Raw genomic sequence first — 24,321 nt, 5'->3', positions numbered from 1 at the left:
CAAAATTAGTCTACACATGTCAGTCTATTAACAAAGTATAATAAACTGTAGATATGAGTACCTATATTAAAATCTGGGAAAAGTTCCATGTGACTGTTATATTCCTTGCTCTCAAAACAAATTATTACAATTTTTTTTCTCGTGATTTTTTTTTTTAGTTTATTAAAAATTAAAAAAATAAAAGAAGGAAACTTTGAGGTAGAATAGGTAACAATTTTCAAAATTGAATTTTTAGACTTAGAAAAATAGGAGATTTTTAAACTCTTCTGTTTTTATTTTTAATTTTTTAGAACATTGGAAGCCAGTTTCTAATAAATTTGAATCAATTGCGGAAGACCTGAAAAGTTAACTTTAAACTGAGATAATCTGTTATACAATTGCTGGCTATATTTTTTTAATTTGTTTTGAGGATCATTTATTTACTTATTTTAACAAGGAAAACAAAGTAAATAAAGTAGTAATAATAATTGTAAAACATAAAATTCTAAAAAAATACAGGTACATATTTATGGCAACATAAGATGTAGCAACTTCCACGTAAATTGCGAGTTAATGGCAGGATATGGTATTTTTTTTTTTTAAATTCTTAATATGTAGAGTGGCGTAAGAACTGAAGTTCTTGATTTAAGGCATTATCGCAGATTTAATTTCAAATTTAGAAGATTCTGGAAGCAAGAGAATATTGATCGACATTTAAAACTGCTATGAGCAATCCAGGATTTCTTGCTGAAAGACTGTGGTTATTCAATTAAAAAAAAAAAAAAAAAAAACTAAACACCTAACACTATCATTTGTTTGGCCTTATGGAAATACAAGAAAAATAAAAGTCATACAACCAATACTTGGAGCGTCAAAGCATGGTTGGGCAAAATCAGAAGTGTCCCGCAAGCGGATCTAGTTTAAAGGTTTTGTCTATGTCTATAGAGTTGATGATGATTAAATCGGTCTTATCTAGCAAGTAATGATTGATTAACTTCTCTTACCTATTGTCGACAAATCCTATTTTAATATAAAGTTTAAGACAACCAGAATATAAATCCAGTTGACAGAGAGGATCTCAAAATAGACGTAGATGATTCGGTCCTTTATATTAATAGAAGTAGAATATTTGAATACAGTACTTTTAGCTGAAAGGACCAAAAGTAATTTGGTTGTAACCTGGATTAAGCACAGAAAAAAAAGGAAGAATTGATCAGAGCTAGAGGGTAATAAACTTCTTCCTCCTCATAGAAAGCTGACATGAGTGCCAACTAATAATGTCTGAATGACATAAATTCTTTTCAGACAATCTGCAAAGCTTGAAGGAAAACTGTCTGAACAGTCTTTAGATGACTACAGAATACCTGACAGGAATCACAAGTCCTCACTTTCTGACCTGAGTTGAGGCCAAAATCCTCAGATCGAGAGATCAAATACTCATTTTAAAGGGGCTCCTGCGAATAGCAATGCTATTAAGTTGTGCTAGCATAGAATCCTGAAAAACAAGAGATTTGTATGAATAACTGTACATTAGGGATTTGAGATAGATAATGATAAGCTCTAGGGATTATTAATAACAAGAAATTACAATATAAAGAGGTTGCAGATCAATCAATATTTTTTCGAACAAGACTAAAAAAAATTTGCTAAGCCACTCTACATATTAAGAACACCATTTTTATTTTTTTATTTAAGGCGTTTCAACATCAAAGGAAATTGGCGCCCGGAGCCTTTACAGTGCACTGCCGACCTCCGGAGAGTTCTTTTATAATATATTCACTATTTTAACCAAGAAGAAAAATAAATAAAATAAAGAAATGCAAACCATGATTTTTAAAGGCTACTTAATGCAAAGAAAACGAAAATGCTAAAAATTAAACATATAATACAGCAAAAAAAGTCAAACTTTTTGATAAATTTTCTTTCCAATAAACATCTAATAAATTTACAATTGTTTCAAAATTGGAAATATATACACTGGGCCAAAAAAGTCTGTGAACACTAACCTAAATTTTATTACTTTTATTATTATCTTATTAGAAACTTCTTTTATTTTCAAATGAAATATACTATTCGATAGAGAGAAACCAGAATTTTTCATTTTATATTCAATCTTTTATTTTTGTTCAACAGGAATATCACAATTAAATGTTTAACAAAACAACACCCCAAACGAATGCAAAAAAAGTCTGTGAACACTTTGCGGAAATAAATCATTCTTACACATTGTACGTGAATTATAAATTTTAAAAACTTGTAGGACCTCCTATGTTCCTAATCACTTCCAACAAGCGAGCTTTCATCGATCCTGTGGTCGTCAATGTTGGAATTTTATCCCACTCTTCTAAAATAGCGTTTTTTAGTTGTTCACGGTTTCTTATTCCTCGTTTATTTATTTCGCGGCTGATTTCATCCCACAAATGTTCTATTGGGTTAAGGTCTGGCAATTGTGGAGGGGTGTTTAGGCGCCAGAGTGTATTATTTAAAAGCCATTCCCGAGTTTTTAGTGCGGTATGTTTCGGGTCATTGTCTTGTTGGAAGACAAACGTTCCCTCCAACCCTAATTTTTTTGAATTTTCTTTTAAATTGCGTCTTAATATATCCACATACACATATTGGTCCATCATACCATTAATTAGATCTAACTTGCCCACTCCTTTAGCACTCATGCACCCCACACCAGAATGTTGCCTCCCCCATGCTTAAAAGTAGGCTTCATATTTTTCATTTTCATAGCTTCATTTCTTTTTCGCCACACTTTTTGTGGTCAATCAGACCCACATACATTGAATTTCGACTCATCTGAAAAGATTACGGTTTCCCAGAAACTAGAAAGCTTAGAAACATATTCTTTCGCGAAATCCAATCGGCGGTTACTATTTATTTTATTGATTAAAGGTTTTTTCCTCGGGACTCGACCGCAATAATCGTATTCATGTAATTTATTTCTAATTGTCTGTGGTGTTACGCTTACACATAACCACTTGATAATTCTTGACTGATTTTTTGAGCGCTTGTCCTGGGTTCTTCTCGAACAGACTTCAGAATTTGCAGTTTATGAAAGGAATTAAGTTTTGGTGGCCGTCCACTGCGTGGCCTACTAATCACATTTCCGTACTTTTTAATTATATTATGCACCGTTGAAGGGTTTTTTTGAACTATCTTCCCTATTTCTCGAATACTTTTTCTTTCATTTCGCAACGTCACAATAAGTTCTCGAATTGGTCTGGGAACTTCCATATTAGTGGTTAAATATGTACTAATTAGATTATTTATTCACAAAACTGACTGTAGTGGTTTCTACAATACAATAGAGAACTTTGAAACTTTATTCAATCGTTTTTCTGTTTGTTATCTTAATGTTTTTACATATTTATACAGCTGTTCACAGACTTTTTTTGCATTCGTTTGGGGTGTTGTTTTGTTAAACATTTAATTGTGATATTCCTGCTGAACAAAAATAAAAGATTGAATATAAAATGAAAAACTCTGGTTTCTGTCTATCGAATAGTATATTTCATTTGAAAATAAAAGAAGTTTCTAATAAGATAATAATAAAAGTAATAAAATTTAGGTTAGTGTTCACAGACTTTTTTGGCCCAGTGTATATAGTATATATAAATTCCACAAGATATACTGCTTATAATAAAGTATAAACAAACATCAAGAAATAAAAAATTAAACTATTCTAGATCAAATATATTTATATACGGATTATGTACGACAATATTTGAGTATTGTCTTATTTTCTTCCAAAATTAATAATTATAAGAAAAAAATCAGAGAAAAATTTACAAGTATAGAGAGCTGCTTAGTATTTTAAAATAATATTTTTTGAGAAATAAATTGGAGAAATTTACCTTTAGGAACTCATTCCAAAATACTGTGGCTAGCGAATTAATATAGTCATACAGAAAAAAAAAAAAAAAAAAAATTACATCAAATGACAAAACAAACAATGGTCTACATTGTGAACGAACCTTCGTAAAACAACTCAATGTAGCCTAAAGATTTATAATTTAAAGAAGTAGTCAACCGATCGTTTTGATGCTAAATTATTCGTAATTAAATGAGGTACTAGAAAAATTCCTATTAAATAACCAATTATCCCTAACAAATTGATAAGTTTAAAAACAAATTAAAACAGATTATTTGCTGAAGATGAGTACCATTAAATATTTAAATGATATTTTTATTGCTTCTCGTTTTATTAATGTAATAAACTAAAAGACTGTAGGCATTAAACCAATCAAAGTCTTTCGTTATGAGATTGCATCTGTAAATTTGTAAAAACGTTTGGTCACTAGCTTCCAAGGGAACTTCTTAAGGACTCATGCTTGCAAAAGCAGCTACCAACAAGGTGACATTCTTGATACTACCTGGTGTAAAAATGTCTAATTTTTTTTTTTTTTTTTTCTTCCAAATTATAGTTCTTTTAGTCTTGTGTTGAAAGGGCTCATGGGTATGAGGGGTCATTGTTTCAGTCCTTTAAATAATTTCCCGCTCTCAAATTGCTCTCGCAAATTCATTTCCCAAGTTTTAAGAGTTCTGAGAATCTTCCACCAATCTATTTGCCTAAAAGATACTAAGGATATTTTTCATTTTCAATATTCTAGTATCCATCCACCTTAGGTTAAATTTCATTTTCTTATACCAAACCGCTGATGTAATGATGCTTCTACAATTTAATTCGTAACATTTTGCTCCAGGAGTAAGTAACTGGCTTTTTTAAGTTAAGGAAATCAAAGTATTTGATGTAGTGACTCAGCAAAAAGAAATAGTAGCAAGAATTTTTGGCCAAAGCAAAATACTAGGGTACGATACATCTCCTTTAGGATGTGAAGATGCCACAGCACTCACACTTTGCCTCTATAGATGGGCAGCAATTGTTGGAAAATGGACGCAACTCTGGCTAGTTAATACAAAGCTATATAGGATCTGTTTTTGAGCCTTTTAATGTCTTCTAAGGAATAAGAGACTAGTACCTCCAAATGAAGTGCTACCAAAATTGAGGCTGCAAGTATCAATCTGTCAAAACAATGCTCCCCTGATAATAACTGGCTCCTTCGAATAGGACATGCGAAGTAATTAAGCCTAAATACGACAGTTGTTTCAGATTTGTGTACAGATGCAGCAGTCTTAAATACAACTTTTGTTTGACTATACCTCAGAAATTCAGAAGCACTGAAAGAGATTATTATCCTAGTCCAGGCTTGTGTTCTGTTTTGGTTTTTTAATTGAATAGGAGACGGGCTCAGGGAAGCCTTAATTAGGTAGGGCCTAATCTTTGCCTGCATAGGAATAATAACGGAAGCCTTGGAACTAACCAGTTATACCATAAGATTATATTCCCTGGTACTTTTTCAAAGTTTTTACAGAAATAAGACTCGGATGGTTCTAAACCAAGCTTTGAAAGTTATGACATTCAACCCAGCAGGCTCAATACCTCTTTGATAAACCTAAAAAATTAAGGATTCAGTTGAAACCAAGCCGTTATTTAATATAAACCGCAGTATCACCCACGAACACCATTTCTAAGTTCTTAGGTTATGAAAGATTTTTTTTTTTTTTTTTTACCACTGCCTACTTCAATTTCTATTAACTGGAGAAACCGAAACTAACGCCATAAATTTAGCAAATGAGCCAAAAATAGCTCTTAAACAAGTCGCAGGATTTTAAACAAAACAAAAATCTACAGTTACAACCCCTCTCACGAGACAATTTAGCGATATTCATCAGCAAGGCTTACTTATTTTAGTCTCAAATAATTGTCAAGAATTTATTTTTTCTGCTTTACATTCCCATCATAGGAATGGAAATTTTGCAATAATTATAATTAAAATACCTATGTTCCATTAATTTTGTTTACTAAAAATCACTAATTATTTTCTAAAACCATATTCTTATAATCTTAAGCAGTCCAAATTCTAGATTTTTTAAAATTAATTTTAATTAACTTTTTCTTATTAATATCTTATTCATATTGATTAAAGACTTATTGATTCATACCAATCCACTCTTTTAATTTTAATTTTCTGAAACTTTCCAACATTTTCATGTTTTGTCCTTCTTAACAATGCATGGAATTTTTTTTTTATATAAATTATTTAGGCACATATTTCTCTTTTATAATATTCTTTTCTTTTTTTTTTTCTTTTTTAATTAATATATTCTGGATTACAAATTTCAATTTGTACCATACATTTGGAGTATTACTAAAATGTATTTTTCTTTTTTTTTAATTACTAATATTTACAAAGTAGATCTTGTGCCATTTACATTCAGAGTAACTATTCCAAATGTATATTTTTAAGAAATGCCAGCTAATTATAAGGAAATTGTTATTTTTAAATATTTACATATTTCTTACTGTTCCATTCTTTTTTTTTAATAAAAAAAGAAAAGAAATTGACCAAACACTCTCACTTAACTAATTGAATACCAACATTTATTATATTTATATATATAACTATTATCTATCATTTTCTTATAACTTATTATGGTAATTTTCTATACTATAATAAAGAATAACTTTGAGGGTGGGAAGTTTCATACTTGATTCATGAGTGAATAGGGGACGTTTGATTAATCTTTCTTAAATATTCTCCAAAAACACAAGTTTTTCGTCCAAATTAAATATCTTTAGCGTAATGTTCCATTGAAAACAAAATGTTTTCTGTCTTACTATTTGTTTGGGAAAGAAACCAATATAACCGAACAAAAATACTTGAGCATCTTGCTAAGATGTATATCATTAGAAATAATTATCACAGAAATTCTATTATCTGGTTCTTAAATTATTTTTGGTTATATAAGGTGACTAAGTCACGAAAATGTAGTTAAAGTAATACCTATGTTTTCAAGAAAGTTTAATAGCCAATTCCAAATTATATTTATAAATATGTGCGGAAAATATGGTTCTAAGACACAAAAACTTGATAATCTCACACGCTGGATTCAAATATCCTAACCTTACAAGTCCACGCTTACAACCACCTCGTGGACTCGCCCTTCGAAAATTGAAAATTACAGTCAGAACACTTATTTCATGACTTTCTCTTTTCTTTTCTTTTTTAAAGCGATCGCACAACCTTCAAATTGTGGAGGTAATTAAGAGATTTCGCTCGAGACACAACCTAAAAACAGATCTTGAACTATTCAAAAAGTAAAATAAAAATTGGCAATTCTGTCAAGAAATATAATCATATAATATAATCTTATAAGAAGTTTTGTAGCTGTGCCTCACTATGACGGACTGTCAGTAATTTTTAAATTGACTCCCACTTCTAAATATTTCTATACTCGCAGTAAATATAATCTCAGTGTCTATTAATTGAGCTATTTGTAAACGAATTCTTAGTAATCAGATTGAACGGGTTTGCAAAACGAAGAAAATCGCGTTCTTTTCTGTTCCTGTTGTTTTTGAGTTTGGGTCATCTACTGTTCGCTGCTAGAAGGCTTTAAAACTGACAAAACAGAAATTGGTAAATTAATTTAAGAACCATTAAAAAATTTCTTTTTTAATTTGTTTGATCCTACCGAATCACTTTTAATAAAACAATTTATTTTGTGTAAGAAGTGTGATTGACTTTTAACCAAAAATAGTTAATCTGACATGTAGAACTGTGATACCTCTTGGAGTTTCAACAGTTGTTTCAAATTTAAAAGTTAACAATTAGAAAACCTCATAAAACAGTTTCTTTAAAATGAACGAAATTTAATAAATTCTGCTTCACTGGATTTTTTCACACTTTATTGGATACTGAGTCTCCGGAATCTTTTTCAACTCCCTCTTTTGTTGCTAAAGAATTTATTTGTTTCAGTTTTTTGTCTGAGGATCTTATCTATGACTAGAGACTTCAATTGCAATAGTAAATCAATAACTTGTTTTGAGTTTTTATTTAATAGACAAATAACATTAATAAAAACTTAACACAAATCTGAGTTTACAAATTAACTTAATGCATAAATTAAATTTACGAGGCATAAAATCAAATTCTATCTCAAACCAATGAATCAAAATTAACATTTTTATTATTAAATTACCAAGCATATAATGATAAAATATCCTAAACATCGGACTTCAAATGTGTCAGGTTAGAGTGATAATTTCACATAACGCAAACGGATTGCATTTTTCAAATAAGCAGCGATTACTCCTGTATAGTTTTTCTTTTACAGGAGCCCTACAGAGGTTATCCTCTTTTAGTTTGGCCCGGGCTAGGAAATTTTACAATACTTCAAAGCTAAAATTTCCCTCATTTAGTTTAGGAATTATTAATAAAAATCAAATATAAAATTGCAAATATTAAAAAAAAAAATATAGTAATTTATAAATTAAATGAGCAATGAAAGTGCTGTTACTATCCATTCAAATGTGGTGCGACATGCGAAGTCAATAGTATATTTTGAGAATTAGTCAAAGCCAGATACACACAATGGCCGCTATCAAGAATGGGAAAAATATGGATAATAGACTACAGTTTGGAAATTGCAATATCTTGTGTTTCCTGACTATTCAACCCCAGAATCTTAAGTATGTTCACAAATTTTCCAAACACTTTAAAGAGCATGGAATTCAATAAAATCTGAAAAGCCATCCTTTTTGCATCCATTTCCTAAATTGGGCATTCAAGTTAACACCTATTTTGTAAACATTCACGTCAAAAATATTTTTCTAAAATGGAACTTTTCTTCACTGGGACTAGTTTATCAAACTAAACTCTTATTACAAAAACCTCAAGTATGAAAAAGAGTTTTTAATTTTCGCGAAACCAGGCATTTATAGTACGTCAACAAACCAGTGGTCATCGAAAGTAGAGCCACCATTTTCATCGTAGGTTACCGGGAAATTCTGTCTTTTCGTCCAGAATTGCGGCCCAGAGCTTGCCATCTACCGTTATACTAGAGTTTATTTCTGAAACCTATCCCGCCGCTTGCTTTTTAATACTTTCATAAGAGCACTGTGTTGCTCATATGCCGTCCCGTTTTAACCAGCATACTCCATTTGGTTCCACACTAGACAGAAATCCTCTGCAGCCGGACATTTACTCTTGTAGTATACTTTCTCCAGATCCTCTTTGTACTTATGAATATTCTCGACGAGATGTTGGTTGGGTTAGAGAAAATTTACAACATTCTTTTATCGCTGCCTGAGAATATACCCTTGAAGCATGTGCCTTCAGTCTTGTTTTAGATTTTTAAATATTAGAGATTGGTAGAACAAAATCATAAAGGGCCGCTAACTTCCATTCCCTAAGAATCGGACAACATACCAAAACCCACCGGTTACAGTAGTGATTTCCAATTCTTTTTACTAAGATCATCCCACACACCGCAGAATACTTACTTAAGTTCCCAAAGGTTGGAACTATATTTCAGATGCCACCTTGTGAATCTGGCTCCATAATGTTTCTACAGTTGTATCGCCTCACGATCACCCTCATTTAATTTAAAAAATACCGAAACAAAATCTCAGCTTTTCTAGAAAGTACTTTCGACTAAATTAAAATGGTCTTTAAATTCTTTTGCCTTATACAATTTGACCTGGTATTTTTAGAAACTGGATGATGAAACTCTTTTAACACAAAAACTTCACAAAATAAAAGCTTGAATGTAGAGCATAGATTTCTGTTCACAGAATAAAGATTTTTAATAAAAATTAAGAAGCTCGGATGCAAAATAATTCGTATTTTATAGTTAACTACGAAAGAAATAAAAACATTTTTTTTAGATGGACCTAAATTTAGATTCATAATATAAATACTGACTGTGATTGAACTGACTAACTAAAGAGATTCTTCTTATTTTACAGATTCTTTCGTAGTATGAAATATTTTCTACTAAAGAGTCGTATAGCAGAAGTATGTTTAATGATGGCACTCGAAAATAAAAAATACATCGGTTTTTCTCTTATTTATGTAAAAGATAAAAGTAATTACGGACTTACTAGGAAGTAGACTGTCAGTCGAAATATTTCATAAAATATTTAGGTACATAGTCCTGCAGTATCTATAACATCTTGTGTTTTAAAATGGGCACGAAGATGGAACATAAATTCTGTGCGATCAGCGAAATCCTGAGTAAAAAAAAAAATAAAGATATTTATTACGAACTTCAAGTTGGCAAAGTAAAAGCACTAAAGAGATAAATTCTTTACATACCTGTCTGCACATAAGGCAATAATGTCTGTCTGGTGCAGGATATGGCGGAGGTTGGTAGGGAGCTGGCGCTGCTTGGGCTTCAAGGTGTGCTCTAGCATGTTCTGACCATTCCTCTCGTCCACCCAGAACTCGTCCACATAATTCGCAGCTCCAACTTCCAGATCCTATTGTTATCTAGAAAGTGAATATTGTATCAGCAAAATTCATCCAGATTACTTTAAACACTTTACAAAACATAAACCAAACCTACCAGAGTGTCGTGCTGCTGAGTATCTTTATCCATATCTCCAGTCTGAGTTGAACCAGACACCTTGGTAACAGGAGGTGGTGCTACAGATTGTCCATTTATTAAACCACTTGTATTCGTGGCGTTTGTACTAGTATCGATTGTATGATTTCTTTTTGCTAACGGAGCCAAATTTGATGGAGTTATATGTTTTAATTTATTCACATGGATAACCAATTTGTCTCTTCGTGCAAAAGCTTTCTTGCAAACTTCACAAACATAAGGCTTTTCTCCAGTATGAATACGCATGTGAATTACCTGGTAAAACAAAAAAATGGACCAATTATCATCAACAATTAAAAACAAATTGTAACCTGCAGAACTGTCAGAAGAATTCATTCGACCAATAAAAATGTTTCAGGTTCTAATATTTTACAAATAATCTTTATCCTGAAACAGTTGTATTTAGTGGAATAGTTACTAGAGAGATCGCTAGCTGCGAAATAACCTGAGTTTACTGACGTCATAGACAACGGGGCACATTACAGGAAGAATTTCGCTATTTACACGTAGTCATGAAGGTAATTCGATGAAGATGTGTGACACTAGCAACATAGGCTGCCCCTGAAAACTTAAAGAGATCCTAACAAGGGTTATAAAACTGAATTTTGGGCATCAAAATTGATTACCATATAGGCAATATTAAAGTTTAATAGATCGGCTTAATAACCAAAGCGTGCCTGGAAAAATAGAGGAGCACTATACAAAGAAAGCGCCCATGAAAGAATAAACACGAGACATTGGCAGAAACATACCAATGAGAGAAGGAAACGAAGAGAAAATGCAGCAAGGGATTCAGAACAGGGAGTGTGGGCCGATCACATCTTTATGAAGTGGACTATCGTGACGGAAAATAAAAATATTTTCCAAAGATAATAATTTTTTAATCAAATATTCATTTGAACTGCTAAAGTAAAATGGTAACGACTCATAGGGGCTTTGAGCAACATGGGCATCATCCCTCTCACACTAATGTACTATATTTTCTTAATTCGTCAATAATAATGCCCACTCAATGCTCATTTTGAAGATATCAGTATGTTGGGTTTTGCTATTTTGGATGGTCTAAATTAGAGCTTAAGGATGTTCAATTTACCACAGATAGCTAGGATATTCTTCTTCAAATAAATAACATCTCATCCAGAAATAGAAATTCCTCAAATGCCAGATGCCAAAGACCTGAATTTCTTTTACTTTTATAAGAAATTGTATCATCCATATTACTGTTTAATTCATACACATTAACATTTAATTTTAGGATTCTAGAAGCAATAATGAGTGCTTACATCAAGTGAGAATCTAGTACTCTTAAAGGCTGTACCAACTTTATAGAACAGTATAACTACCAACTACTGGTAAAAGTTCACTTACCAACTTATCTTTTCTGGCCAATCCTTTGCCGCATTCAGTACACGTAAAACTTTTGTTATTATTTTCAACTTTAGTTTTAGATTTGGTTTGCACCGTTGTAGTGGCACTGGTATTAGTTTGGTTTGGTTGTGTAGATGTTTGATGTTTTACTTGGCGATCTTCTGCGCCAGTTGCCGCAAAAATTCCAGTAGCTCCTGGTATTTCATTCGCCGTGAACACTTGATTAGTATAATCTGGAGCCCTAGTTAAAAATGTTAAATCAGTCAAAACTATTCCAGTTATACCAAATTTACACTCTAAGTGAGGCAAATTTCACCTTATTTACATGTCTAAAGAATACTATAATAGCTACTGCTGAAATATAAGTTATTTTCAGCCAAGATTTATTAATACACTTTGATTTACATTTACCTTACTTTCAAGGGATAAAACAACAGCATTTTACAATTTCTTCTCTTAACAGCTTTTTCAATTAAATTTAAAAAGACATGCCCACCTATGCTTCACCCTGCCTTGCTGGACAAAAAAAGTTTTGTAAAGGCATTTTTAATAACTTTTCTAACCTATTCATCAGCCCTCATTACTAATATCAAACATGTCCATTACTGAACACTTTCACTAAACAGATAAGGCAGTTAACGATCATCAACTTTACTATCGTAATGAAAGTTTAGGCATTTTTCAAATCATACATCAAATTTAGGCAATAAAATGCTTTGTCAACGCTCATCAAGTTGATATTGAAGTAAATTGACATTGCAATTAGAATGAAGACGTGCAGCGACTTATTCATAAACACGGAGGAATACATAAAACGAGGGAAAATGTTTTCCGAGCGTAATCAAATAAAAAAAAAAAAAACAGGTTTTGCCCTAAAATATGGTGCTTGGAGCTTTGAATGGATACTCAAGGCCAGCTTACGATTCATAATCTACTGCACTAGCCTTGTTGGTTAAGGCAAATGGCACACCAATAAAAAGATGTCACGGAAACTAGCCTCAAGTATTGGACGTGGATCATGCTAGTCCATGTAGACTTAGCTCGCCTTAGACATTTTTTACACGGTGGACTTGATTCATGCCAACTAGGAAGCCCTCTTTTGACAACTGTGGGGCAAATTTTTGAGTAGTTCAACAGTGGCATATCACAATCAAGCACTTTTTAGAACTAATGTTAAAGAATAATTCAAAGGAAGAAGTAAACTTAAAACTGACCAAGTTCCAATAGATCTAAGCACCCTAACTCCATCATCATAACCAAGTGTTCCATCATCTGCAATGGTGAAAGTGTGCTCTTGCTGAGCAGTTGTGCCCGCTTGACTACCTGGCTGTGGAACAACAGGAACTTTCAATGTAGTCACGTATTCCATCTTCACTTTTGACTGTTGGGCTGCAGCTTGAGATTGTTGCTGTTGATGTGCCTGGTGAACTGCAACTTGAGCTGCAGCGGCTGCAGCAGCCGCCTGTTGTTGTTGTTGCAAAGTGGCGGCATGTTGAATCATCTGTTGTTGCATGACGGCATGGGCCTCTAGATAGGCCACTTTCTGAGCCTCTGTCATTTTGTCCATCTTGATAGAAAATAAATGAAAAGAAAAATATTTGAAACATAACTAAAGTTTTTAGAAAAGTATAACAGAAGCAAAAAATCTACGAGTAAATTACAGGATTCTACACCACTATAATAAACAATCAATATGGTAACAAATTATCTTCTCTAATTAACGTTCTACACACAATCGTATTACATTTAATTACGATAGAAAACAAAAAACGAACACTACTACATCTTTTACTTTGTTCGGGGAGTTTAAGTGACTTTAAATTTGGTTGCATAATTATTTACTCTTTATGTGATCAAAACTTACACAGACAACATGCTAACATAAAAGTTTATTGAAAAGAGAAAGTGGAATAAAATTTTAAACAACTACCATACCAACAAGAATTACATCAAATCAATCCGCATTCTAAAGCTATCATAACTGTGCTAATATACACCAACTCAATTAATATTACAAAATTTCTAACATTTGCCTAATGGCAAATACTTTTTTAATGATAAAAAAAAAATTGTTGCAGTGTCTTTAAAATACTGTTTCCTAAGTTTATGTTTTATCATTTTAAAAAATCTCAAATATAATAAAAATAATTCTAAATGTATCCTACTAACAGGTAAATAGAATTAGGCAAAATGTATAAATAGACTTCGTAAATCTACTTTTTATTGGGCTAATTAAAGAAGTAAAGACCTGAATAATATTTCTTATGTGATCATTGCTTAATAATTAAAATATGTTACTCATTTCTGCTAATAAATATGAAAAAATATAATTGGGCTAAAAAAAATTTAACGGCAATAATTAAGAGAACAAATGCAAACAAAAAATTATCCAAGCCAGGAAAGCGTGGTCGGGGTAGCCGAAAAATATGTCAACAGGAAAAATAGCATAACCCTAAGGTAAGCACCCATAGCAGATGTCGATTGTAGAATTCGGCGGACAATGTTAATGCCGTTTTCAATTAAACATACATAACATGATTAAAGAAGTAAAGCAAAACTAACAATCAACGGACTAGGTAATTAAGATAATTCATAATAATAAAAAAAAAGAATTGACATCTTAGGATTTATTAAAACTTCATTTTCTGCTAAAAGTGAAGAAAAAAAGTATTGTTGAATCCTACCTTGGTGTATCTAAAAAACCTCTTCTTTACAAGTTACATGAAATGATGTATATATTTTTTTAAAAAAAGAACACAAATATCAACAATAACCAAACGAAAAAGACAAAGCACAAACGTAAAGGAAAGATCAATACACAAACCCCCTGGATTACACAGATGAGTGAGAAGGAGAGAGAGACAAACTTATAGAAAAGTGGGGATGGGAGTTGAGGGGTCTTTTACTCTTCGATCCTCTAAATTCTTTGTCGGCTACTGCTCTAAAAACCAGTTTACATAGCTAGGAACTGTTCTCTCCAATAAAAAAAAATTGAGTTCTTGCTTGAAATTTTCACCTAAGCTTCATAACTGGCTTACCCAAGTGACTTGACCATTCTACTTTTTTATCATTTTGAACTTTCTGTTCTAAAAATGAATTATGAAACATACTGAGTATTTTATTCCTTTTTCTTAAGTTCAATTCATTATTGTTAATATTTTGATACGATATAAAATTGGGTTTGATGTATTTTAAATTAGGGAGAGATATAAGTTAACGACTATTTTTAAATGTTGTGATAAATTATCTTCATTAAAAAAAAAAATTAAGATTACTGGCTTCTTCATAAATTGGTATTTTTGAAATTAGGGCAAACTACGGATATTAATTGAATCAAACTGGTCAAAATAAGATACTTTCTACACTTAAATTCATTACAAGAAAACACGTTGGATACATTTCTTGAGAATGAACGGTTAGGAAAAGATTGATGAGGACAAAACAGCCTTCAAGGTGCACTGATATTTTCTTAAAACAATTTTCCCATAACATATGTTAGAGAAATTTTATAAAATCTAAAATTCTCATTTGGAACTTCTATCGGATGTATTCTTTATGTTGCAGACAAAGAATAGCCATTCAACTTGAGTTAAATTTCTTGGATTAAGACTTGAGACCATCTACAGAATATCTACAGAAGCGTTTAAATTGCACCTCTTAAGTTATATTGGGTTCAATCACCTCTCACGAGTCTTAGAAAACAATTGAAACTCAAATAAGTCATAACTTTCATTAGCTCAAGATATGCATTTAGATAAGAAATCAATTAGCAAATAACAGTAGGTACTTTTAAATACTCATTCTTCCACACGTAATATCTGCTGCCGCAGTGGTATTTTTAATTTAAGACGCATCAACGTCAGAGGTCTCAGGACAGGATTCTCTGTTAAAAGGCAACTCTATTCATCACCAGACTGAGCTGTAAGACTCTAAGGAGAGACCGTTCCCCCCATAGGGACATTGCGTTAATTTAAAAATTCGGCTTATTTCTCGCCAAGATAAGATAAATTTTAAGCTGAACTTTTGAGAATTCCCTAAGGAAGTTTACTTTTTACATTAAAATTATAACTTTCAATAATGCATTCCAGAACAGCATCTAAAACAATAATTTTTTAGAAGCAAGAGCAATTTTTCTTGGGGATACATCCTAAATTTTTATCGTGATTGCTGACAATAATTATCAGTTAACGTTTTTAAGTTAAAGTCACATTAGTCAAAAAACAAAGTTCTCTTATTAGTTTTTGTTCCATTTTCAAAATAGATTTCTTGCTTCATTGTTTGTTGAATAATCGATCATTCTTTCTATCGATGGATCATGGAACTCGCTAGGAGTCTTGCTGCGGTAAATTAATTGTGCAGTAACATAAGTTAAGTAGTGAATAGAGCCAAGCGATGCCCCGTTTCAGTAGTAGTGGTTAAAGTTACAATTATAATAATTTTTTCTTGTTTATTACGGGTCTTGTGATGTTTTCATTAAACCAATTAAAATTTTTAATTCTTATTTAGGTATCAAATTCTGCTAAATACTTAAAGCGTTTAATTTGTTGACCAAAATGATGTGCACTCTTGGCAGGTTATTGACAATGTTATTGTGAATAAGTAATATTAAACTTTATTTTCTAGTACTTCTACGTATAATGGCAACGTCTAAATCAACCAATACGTACAATAGGCAGAATTGGGAAGATTCTGTAAGTACTAAAAAATATTCGATTATTATGCTAGTTTTTCCCTTTATCTAATTCTCTCTCCTCTAGGGAGAGGAATTCTGCTAAATATATTAGCTTGTTTTATTGCAAGTTTGTGATTTTGCAGCAGAAACTATTGTGATATTTGTGAATAAACTTGAAAAGTTATAGATGTAGTTTCTCGAGTTATGCCCAAATTAAGAATTATTAGTGTGTTTTTTTGGGTGTGATAGTAATTACCATACTTTTACTTACAAAAGGTTGCATTTCTTTCCAGGAATTCCCAATTCTTTGCCAAACATGCCTTGGAGACAATCCTTACATTAGAATGGTATTATTTCATTTTAATCAATTAATTGTTATGATTTTCTTTCGGTATTAATTTGTTGATCTCTAATATTAAAAATGCTGTTTTTCTTTTCATAAGTCTAAAGAACGTTATGGAAAAGAGTGCAAAATATGTTCAAGACCATTCACAGTTTTCCGTTGGTGCCCTGGTGCTAGGATGCGCTACAAAAAAACTGAAGTTTGTCAAACATGTAGCCGTATGAAAAATGTTTGCCAGACTTGTTTACTAGATTTGGAGTATGGACTTCCAATTCAAGTTAGTTTAAAAGAACGCAAGCATGTTTTATTTATGTTAAATTTTTATTGATATTAATTTAATATCTGTGATAGGTAAGAGATGCAGCAATGAAAGTAAAGGATGATCTACCCAGATCCGATGTAAATAAAGAGTATTACATACAGAACATTGATGCAGAGGTTAGTTATTTATTACAATGTCTACTCCTTATTGCATTTTCATATACACTCACTGGGAGAGAAGTTCTCTTGGAGGGCTAACTGAGAGAAAGTCTTAATTCAAGAACCTTACTTTTCACTATGTGACCAGATGAATAAACTGGACAAAACAGAGCCGGTGGTTGGCGGAGGAAAATCAGCTGCAGCGAGTGACATGTTACTCAAGTTGGCCAGGACTACGCCCTATTACAAAAGGAACAGACCTCATGTATGCTCTTTCTGGGTGCGAGGGGAATGTAGACGTGGTGAAGAGTGCCCTTATAGACACGAAACCCCAACAGATCCGGACGATCCTTTGGCTGATCAAAACATCAAGGACAGGTTTGAAGATGTTTTCCATTTCAAAAATCATTATTTCTTGATTGATTATTTATAGTAAGTTCTTATCTGTTTAGATATTATGGGGTAAATGATCCAGTTGCTCATAAACTGATGAGAAGAGCTTCAACAATGCCTAAATTAGAACCACCTGAAGATAAAAGTATTACAACTTTGTATGTCGGCAATTTAAGTGATAAAATTGGAGAGAAAGAGTTGAGGTAAGTTTGAAAATTCTTTTTCCTAAATATTATATTGCCCTTCTAGCCTGGGTACCACAACATATGGTATTTCGGAAGTTGAGAGGGCAGAATTAGGCGTTTCTGGGCCCTTCATCCACCTTTTAATCTGTAGTTGCAATGTCTGGTCTAGCTTCCAAGAGTAGACTGTTTATTCAATATTCAATATTATGGGGTAAATGAATAAACGATGAGGTTTTAGCAGTCAAACACCAGAAAAAAATTCTATCTTATGCCGCTGGTTATTATACTAGTTGCATAAATATCTAATTGTATAGAGGTTTTAGAGTTATAATGAAGATGGCTGGGTTTCAGCGTATATGTAGTACACAAACCCAGTTGGAACACTTGCTGATTTTATAATACAATTTCTGTCATTTTTAAGTTTCTATTGACCCCAGCTCAAATATTTTGTTTTGTAGACTTACTTAAACATGTAATTAGTATAGTTCTGCAATTAGTGAAAATCATTTGATAGGCAAAAGTAGGCAAATAAAAGATTTATGCACTTTTATGATAAAAGTCACAGCTTGCAAACGATTGCTTCTTTATTATATATTATACATTATTGCTTTTCTTTCAAAAATTTTCCATGAACCGGTCTAAGCAAATCCTGATTCGCGATAGCTGAATAATTATTTTTTGGGGTTTACTTCGGCATTGAACATATACTTTTATTTGGATGCTGCATTTTTCTATGCAACATCTTTAACCATTTTGATGTAGTATTAAAATATGTGAAATACTTATATGCGAAATCACGGTTTTCTGAGCCTCCAGAAAAAAATTCTGTCTTATGCCGCTGGTTATTAAAAAAGATTTTCATTTCGTATTGTATTATTTGATTGTAAAAATAATCTTGCTAGGTTTTTTTACCATACTTATCAAGTTATTTTTTGAAACGTTTTCATTTTCAGTCTAATACTTAAATCCAGCATTTTCAGATATAAGTATAAATATATTTAATTATTGTTATAACGATATTCTTCCAAACAAAAAGATTATACGAGAGGGTGGCCTAGTTCATAAAAAATAATGTTCTGAATGTGCTCAATGCCAATTACTTTGCTAACTTAACACTGAACTTGCCTCTAGTATAAAATAAATATATATTAATAAAAGAAATTAATATTTAATTCATAAAATATTAATAGAGTTATTTAACTGTTTCAGAGATCATTTTTATCAATTTGGAGAAATAAGGTCTGTGACACTTGTACCTCGTCAGATGTGCGCATTTATACAGTATGTCAATCGCATACCAGCTGAATTGGCTGCAGAAAAGACATTCAACAAGTTGATATTAGGTGGACGTCGTTTGAACATCAAATGGGGCAAATCTCAAGGAAGGCAGGGCACCTCAGCGATGGGCGCTGAAGTAGCCGAGAACTATGAACCTGTGCCGGGACTACCGGGAGCTCTGCCTCCGCCTCCGATAGATCTGCGAGCTGGTGACTATTTCAACTTGCAGGCAGCTGGAGGAGCGAACCTCGGCGGAGCTGCAGTGAGTGCTGCAGCTGCGGTGGCGGCCATGGAAATTCCGGCCGCTCCCCCACACCCTCCACTCATGCCTCCGCCGCCCCCAATGTTCTTACCTCCCGCTCCACAGCCTGCTCCTCCACCGCCTCCACCACCATTCTTCTTCCCGCCAGTCAGAATGCCTACCACGGCGGCCGCTCTATTTCCGCCACAACCTCCTGTGCCGCCTCTCTGTCCTCCAGGCACCGCCCCGCCTCTGCCGCCAGACCAGTTAGCTCCTCCAGGTACCACAACTATCCACTATCCGTCACAAGATCCTCGGCGGTTAGGTACTGCTGAAAATATCAATACCCCAACACCCACCTAATTGTAATTTAAAAAAAAAAATAGCCCAACACAAATTAATTTCCTTTCTTATCTTTTTTAATATTTGACAATCCGAAATTAAAAAGCCTGAATGTCATTAAATAATCTTGAAAGGATTATGATTTTGTTTTGCAGTTGAGCAAAATAACTGCTTTCTATGCGTAAAAAGAAAAATGTTAACGCTACAAACGTTAAAAATGTTAATTTAGTAAACATGTAAGGTAGTACAACCTAATTTCTTTTTTGAAGGATACGATAACTGCCTTTTTATCATATTATATAATTTTTTTTTGAAATAATTATAAATATATCTTCTTGGCTATTGTATATTATTTCTCCCCCCTCAGTGCAGAAGACTTAAATCATTTAATGCTTAAAACGTTTTGAATAACTTTTAAAATAAGCATGACCCCAAACCATTATGATACATATTCATTCTTAATCATTAGTAGGAAAAAGAGAGACATTATTGCCAATTAAAGTCATATTTTTGTATCTATTGCGGCGAGCATACGACCTAGGGATTATGTCATCTGCAGAGCTTATACTGATTAAAATTGCACATCTCTACAATTATTAAAGTTTCAGTTTCACTCTATTTATAAAACGCTTAAGCTAGGAAAACAAAAGAAAACCATATTGGGTTAAAATTTAATCATCATGGTTACAAATAAAACAACTTTATTGCTTTCTTTTCTGCACCTTTCTGGAAAAAGTGCCACTTACAAATATAATACAATAATAATCAAGAATTCGTTTGTACAAAGAAAAATATATTTAACTTAAAAATGAAAATATCAATTTTAAAAACATGAATAGATAATAGTGTGAAAATTAAAAATTGTATCAATTTATAATTAATATTTTTCATATATGTTAACTAAAAACTGAATATATATATAGGGATTTTTATAAGTCATGTATATATTTTTTGAAAGAGTTATATAATGACGATCATTTATGTATTCCCAGCTAAACATCTTTTCTAAAAATTATATTTACAAGGAGTGCAATCAATAAATTAGTGCATCCATTGAATAAAAAAATAGTATATTATTTATATATAGTTTTTTAAATTCTTTCCACTCAATAACAACAATCACTAGGACATAAAGGCGATATTTGATTGGTTTACATTTTTATAAATTAATTGCAGAGGAATCGTTCAGAAAAATATAAAAGAAAGTAAAAACATTGCTTATTTACAAAGGATTAAAGTAAACACAGATAAGTCAAAGAGGATCTGAAAGTCACTCTCTCATTATGGACTGTTCATCACGGTTGTTAGCAAACAAAATTTACTCTCTACATAAAGGAATTTTTTGTGAATTTTTTTTTTTTTTTTTGTAACCTTACAGGGTTTCCAAAAAACGAAAACCTACTGTGGTTAACAATTTGGTAATATCTAACACATTACCTCAATCCATTTAGTTGTCGTAAAGGGAGTAAAAATAAATAGATGAGATTAGAGCGACCATGGAAGAAAAAATTATTAGTTTCTCCTGGGGTTAATTTTCGAGAAAAAGCGCAATTTCTATAAAATAAATATATACCTTTTTGCTTTTCTTGGTCTTTAAAGGAGCAACAAGAAAGCTCCTTTTTCACAAATACACGGTGGTCAAGCCAATGGCCTGTGTAACGTGTCATCCAAAAGTGTTTAAGGACACTGATAGTCAATAGCAAAGATTGACAAAACAGTTGAGAGTAGAATAAAATTTCTGTGTCTGTAATACAATAATTAGAGGCAGAAAATATTTTACGAAATGGCTGATAAATGTATAATTTTTTTTTTATACATCTCTGCCTTGCAATAGTTTAGAATTTTACTAATCGGTACGTAATTTACAATTTGGCAATGGTATCTAGTAAAATATGTGCCCATCATAGCTTGCTGTTCTCTCAGATGAGATTAATATTTCCGACTAACCGAATTCCAGATTGAATTTTGACGGTTACTCCATTTCGTTACAAATAACGAAATAAAATAATATCAAAAGCGCACGCTATAATTATTGTAACAGTAGTTGCAATCTACGTTTTAAGAAAGAGTATTCGTCTCTGTCCACGGTCCAAGTCATACAAACCAAAGCCTTGTAGAAAAAGTAGAAGTCATCGTTTCTATAAAACTTTGATTAACCAAGGCTTGATGATGACCAATAACTTGAAGCAGTTTAGATCAAACAAAAAAGAGAGAAACATCTCAAACTTGGCAAGTTTTAATTTACTTTAACTTATAGCAAGTGTGAAGGAGCAAAATTATGGCTGTTTTGTGTAGCTAACCAAGTAGTTTGATTGACCTAAGACGAGACTGTTGATACAAACTAAATTAATCTTAAACTGTACGTAAAGGATTAATAAAAAAAAAAACATAGTTATAATAAAGAAATTACAATTTATCATTTTAGGAGTACTAATCAATCGCATTACCCTAATTAAATGCGAACGTAATTCATCATAAAACTCAGCCATCGCTGAGTTGGTTTTTGAAAATGTCTTGCGATTAAAGTAAATTCTCGATTTACCAAAGTTTCAAGAGTAATCAGACTTTGATTCAATTTATATTAAAAAAAAAAAAAAAAGTTGACCTGACTTTTATTTATTGAACGTAAATACAATTCTATTTACTTAATAGAAACCCCTGCCGCCTACCCTAATCTGGACAAAGATCGTGATGGGAATTAAGAAGAAATTAGTCTTGAAGAATAAAATCGACGGGAATATACGATACAGTAAAGAACAAATAAAAGAGATATTTTTAAATAAATACAATGAGGCGAGTTTATTTTCTTCAACTAAAGTTGCTGCTTCAAGATTTTCTCTAGTTTTAAATAATCCTCTTGGTTACTCTGGTCAACCAGACCTCTTTGAAATTTTATCTTATCTATAAATAAATTATTTATAAACCTCGTTTTTGTTGGTAGCTTACTCGTAAGTTCTTTATTCTAATAGATTGAGCGTGCTGTTGGTTTTTCTAAGTTGAGCACGCCACGGTATTATCGGTGTAGTTTCTTCTTCGTCCCTTCTGACTTCAGGCTCTTTTCTTTCAGCAGGTTGATTATTTTCTTTGTTCTTTTTGTTTTCAAATGGTGGCGCCGGTGGTATGACTAATCCATTGTGATGGCCATTTTGAAAACCGTTGTGTACTGGTTTCGTCGATGTGGTCGTCGTATTTAAGTTGGCGTTTGCTTGATGTTCTTCAGATTGTCTATGCGAATTATTGGAAATATAAAATGTTAACATTTAATTACTTTTTATAAAAATGTATAACAAAAAACAAAACAAAAAATATTTTGCGCCTCCACCAAAAATAGTCACCATTATTATTTTAGAGAGTTACCTATGATTTAATAAAGAACGTTTGATCAATGTCCTCATGCCTAGATCACATATTTATTTTGAAAAAATAGAGCCAAGAATTGAATTTAAGAAGTTGAGGACCAACGAAAACGATTTTCTTTAATGATCTTCCCCTATAATTAAAAGAATTGGGAACAGTATGAGGTGAGATCATTATCCAATTACTGAGCTATAGCTGGCGCTGAAAACCTAATGTCTAGGGTATGACAAATCATAACTATCTATTAGCAATGTTTCCAGGATAAATATGCTACATTTGCGATGACATTCTTTCAACGAGAACCCAAATATTATCATCAATCTTAAGTCAGTGATTCCACTAATTGTTTAACCAAATTTTAAGAACATTTATTCTTCCACTAACACAATAATATATGGTAATGTTTCCATAATGAATAGTAGCGTCAAATCAGAAACTTAAATCCAGTGGTTCAACCAGATAGACTCGTAATTGATTCTTTTATTTTCTATTCGCTAATTTTAGGAGCAATCAAGCATTGCTTTCTACCACACTTCTTAGAGCTCAGCAAATATATTCAACTTAATAAACGAATTAGTTTTAGAGAAAACTACGAAAACCGATCAGTACCAAAAAAGGAAGCAGTACTGAGTAAAGTTTTGTTATTTAATGGAGGAATGGCAGGGAGACTGAGAAGCAATAATATTTTTGGATGAAACCTCGAAGAGTTGGGTCCAACTTGGGTTATTTTAAACTGTACATTCTGAAAAAATGTGAAATAATCATGAGGAAATATTTTGAGTTCTTTATACCCAAATGTAACTCCTAAATGTAATGGTGTCCTTTTAATTTATCTTAAAAAAATATTCAAGTAATAAACGTATACAAATTTAAAAAAGTTAAAGCAGATTTGTGGACGTTAAAAAACATCTTTTCTTCAAAAGAAAAGAAAAAAAAAAGTAATAAATTAATTTTTTTCTTAAACTGCGGTCCAAAACTATTCAAGAAAAATAACTACATTTGAAATCTTCTGAAGAAAATTTTATTTCTAACAGAAATTTTAAACTGAGAAAACGACGAGTAAGCTGATGAAAAAAATAGAACAAGTTTCAGAACAGTGCACAAAGTTATCCAAATTTTTTAGGTTTGAATATCCATGAATATTCTGGTAATATAGTACAATTTAATTGAAAACTTTAGGTAAAAATTAGGTTAGTAAAGAAATTTTTAAACATGCAATTATATTAAATAATTCAAAGAAAATATTAAAAAAAGGAAAAGAAACAACTTTTTGAAAATGAATAGGAAAACA

General features: G+C 31.9%; 3 protein-coding genes across 10 annotated transcripts in view; 1 reads left to right on the top strand and 2 right to left on the bottom strand.

The window, feature by feature from the left end:
* Nucleotides 1-530: 530 nt before the first annotated feature.
* On the bottom strand, nucleotides 531-14,625 carry LOC141458746 (uncharacterized). 3 transcript variants are annotated; one of them, XM_074137122.1, is made up of 7 exons: nucleotides 14,484-14,625; nucleotides 13,014-13,366; nucleotides 11,800-12,040; nucleotides 10,393-10,686; nucleotides 10,143-10,316; nucleotides 9,929-10,057; nucleotides 531-1,474 (listed from the first exon to the last, which is right to left on the bottom strand). In XM_074137122.1, the coding sequence occupies exons 2-6, from the start codon at nucleotides 13,364-13,366 to the stop codon at nucleotides 9,968-9,970; spliced, it is 1,152 nt and encodes a 383-aa protein (XP_073993223.1). In that variant the 5' UTR covers nucleotides 14,484-14,625; the 3' UTR covers nucleotides 531-1,474; nucleotides 9,929-9,967. The 3 variants fall into 3 exon arrangements, with proteins under 3 accessions (XP_073993223.1, XP_073993225.1, XP_073993222.1); XM_074137124.1 differs by lacking the exon at nucleotides 531-1,474 and adding an exon at nucleotides 6,923-7,445; XM_074137121.1 differs by lacking the exon at nucleotides 531-1,474 and having other exon boundaries at nucleotides 8,507-10,057.
* Nucleotides 14,626-16,148: 1,523 nt separating this feature from the next.
* LOC141458838 (pre-mRNA-splicing factor RBM22-like) lies at nucleotides 16,149-20,755 on the top strand. 2 transcript variants are annotated; one of them, XM_074137369.1, is made up of 8 exons: nucleotides 16,149-16,305; nucleotides 16,423-16,490; nucleotides 16,765-16,818; nucleotides 16,915-17,091; nucleotides 17,166-17,252; nucleotides 17,383-17,612; nucleotides 17,687-17,830; nucleotides 19,022-20,755. In XM_074137369.1, the coding sequence occupies exons 2-8, from the start codon at nucleotides 16,437-16,439 to the stop codon at nucleotides 19,692-19,694; spliced, it is 1,419 nt and encodes a 472-aa protein (XP_073993470.1). In that variant the 5' UTR covers nucleotides 16,149-16,305; nucleotides 16,423-16,436; the 3' UTR covers nucleotides 19,695-20,755. The 2 variants fall into 2 exon arrangements, with proteins under 2 accessions (XP_073993470.1, XP_073993469.1); XM_074137368.1 differs by having other exon boundaries at nucleotides 16,157-16,490.
* The window catches only part of f (espin protein forked), a 149,568-nt gene continuing 145,603 nt past the window's right edge, over nucleotides 20,357-24,321 (bottom strand). For all 5 annotated transcript variants that reach the window (XM_074137363.1, XM_074137361.1, XM_074137362.1 and 2 more), the window contains one exon: nucleotides 20,357-22,898. In XM_074137363.1, coding sequence (XP_073993464.1) covers nucleotides 22,631-22,898 — 268 coding nt within the window. In that variant the 3' untranslated portion in view covers nucleotides 20,357-22,630. The remainder of the gene's footprint in view (nucleotides 22,899-24,321) is intronic.

Source organism: Rhodnius prolixus, unplaced genomic scaffold, assembly GCF_049639745.1.
Source record: "Rhodnius prolixus isolate KJV_2025 unplaced genomic scaffold, Rpr scaffold_5, whole genome shotgun sequence".
Lineage (NCBI taxonomy): Eukaryota > Metazoa > Arthropoda > Insecta > Hemiptera > Reduviidae > Rhodnius > Rhodnius prolixus.
Note: the sequence above shows the minus strand (reverse complement) of the source record. Positions and strands in the feature narration are given on the sequence as shown.

Excerpts from the sequence above, each read along its gene's own strand:
- LOC141458746 (XM_074137122.1), bottom strand. The coding sequence starts at position 13,366 with ATGGACAAAATGACAGAGGCTCAGAAAGTGGCCTATCTAGAGGCCCAT. Across the intron at positions 10,317-10,392 it reads CTCAGCAGCACGACACTCTG|ATAACAATAGGATCTGGAAG; the intron begins GTAGGTTTGGTT and ends TTCACTTTCTAG. Across the intron at positions 10,058-10,142 it reads ATTGCCTTATGTGCAGACAG|GATTTCGCTGATCGCACAGA; the intron begins GTATGTAAAGAA and ends TTTTTTACTCAG.
- LOC141458838 (XM_074137369.1), top strand. The coding sequence starts at position 16,437 with ATGGCAACGTCTAAATCAACCAATACGTACAATAGGCAGAATTGGGAA. Across the intron at positions 16,819-16,914 it reads ACAATCCTTACATTAGAATG|TCTAAAGAACGTTATGGAAA; the intron begins GTATTATTTCAT and ends TCTTTTCATAAG. Across the intron at positions 17,831-19,021 it reads ATTGGAGAGAAAGAGTTGAG|AGATCATTTTTATCAATTTG; the intron begins GTAAGTTTGAAA and ends TAACTGTTTCAG.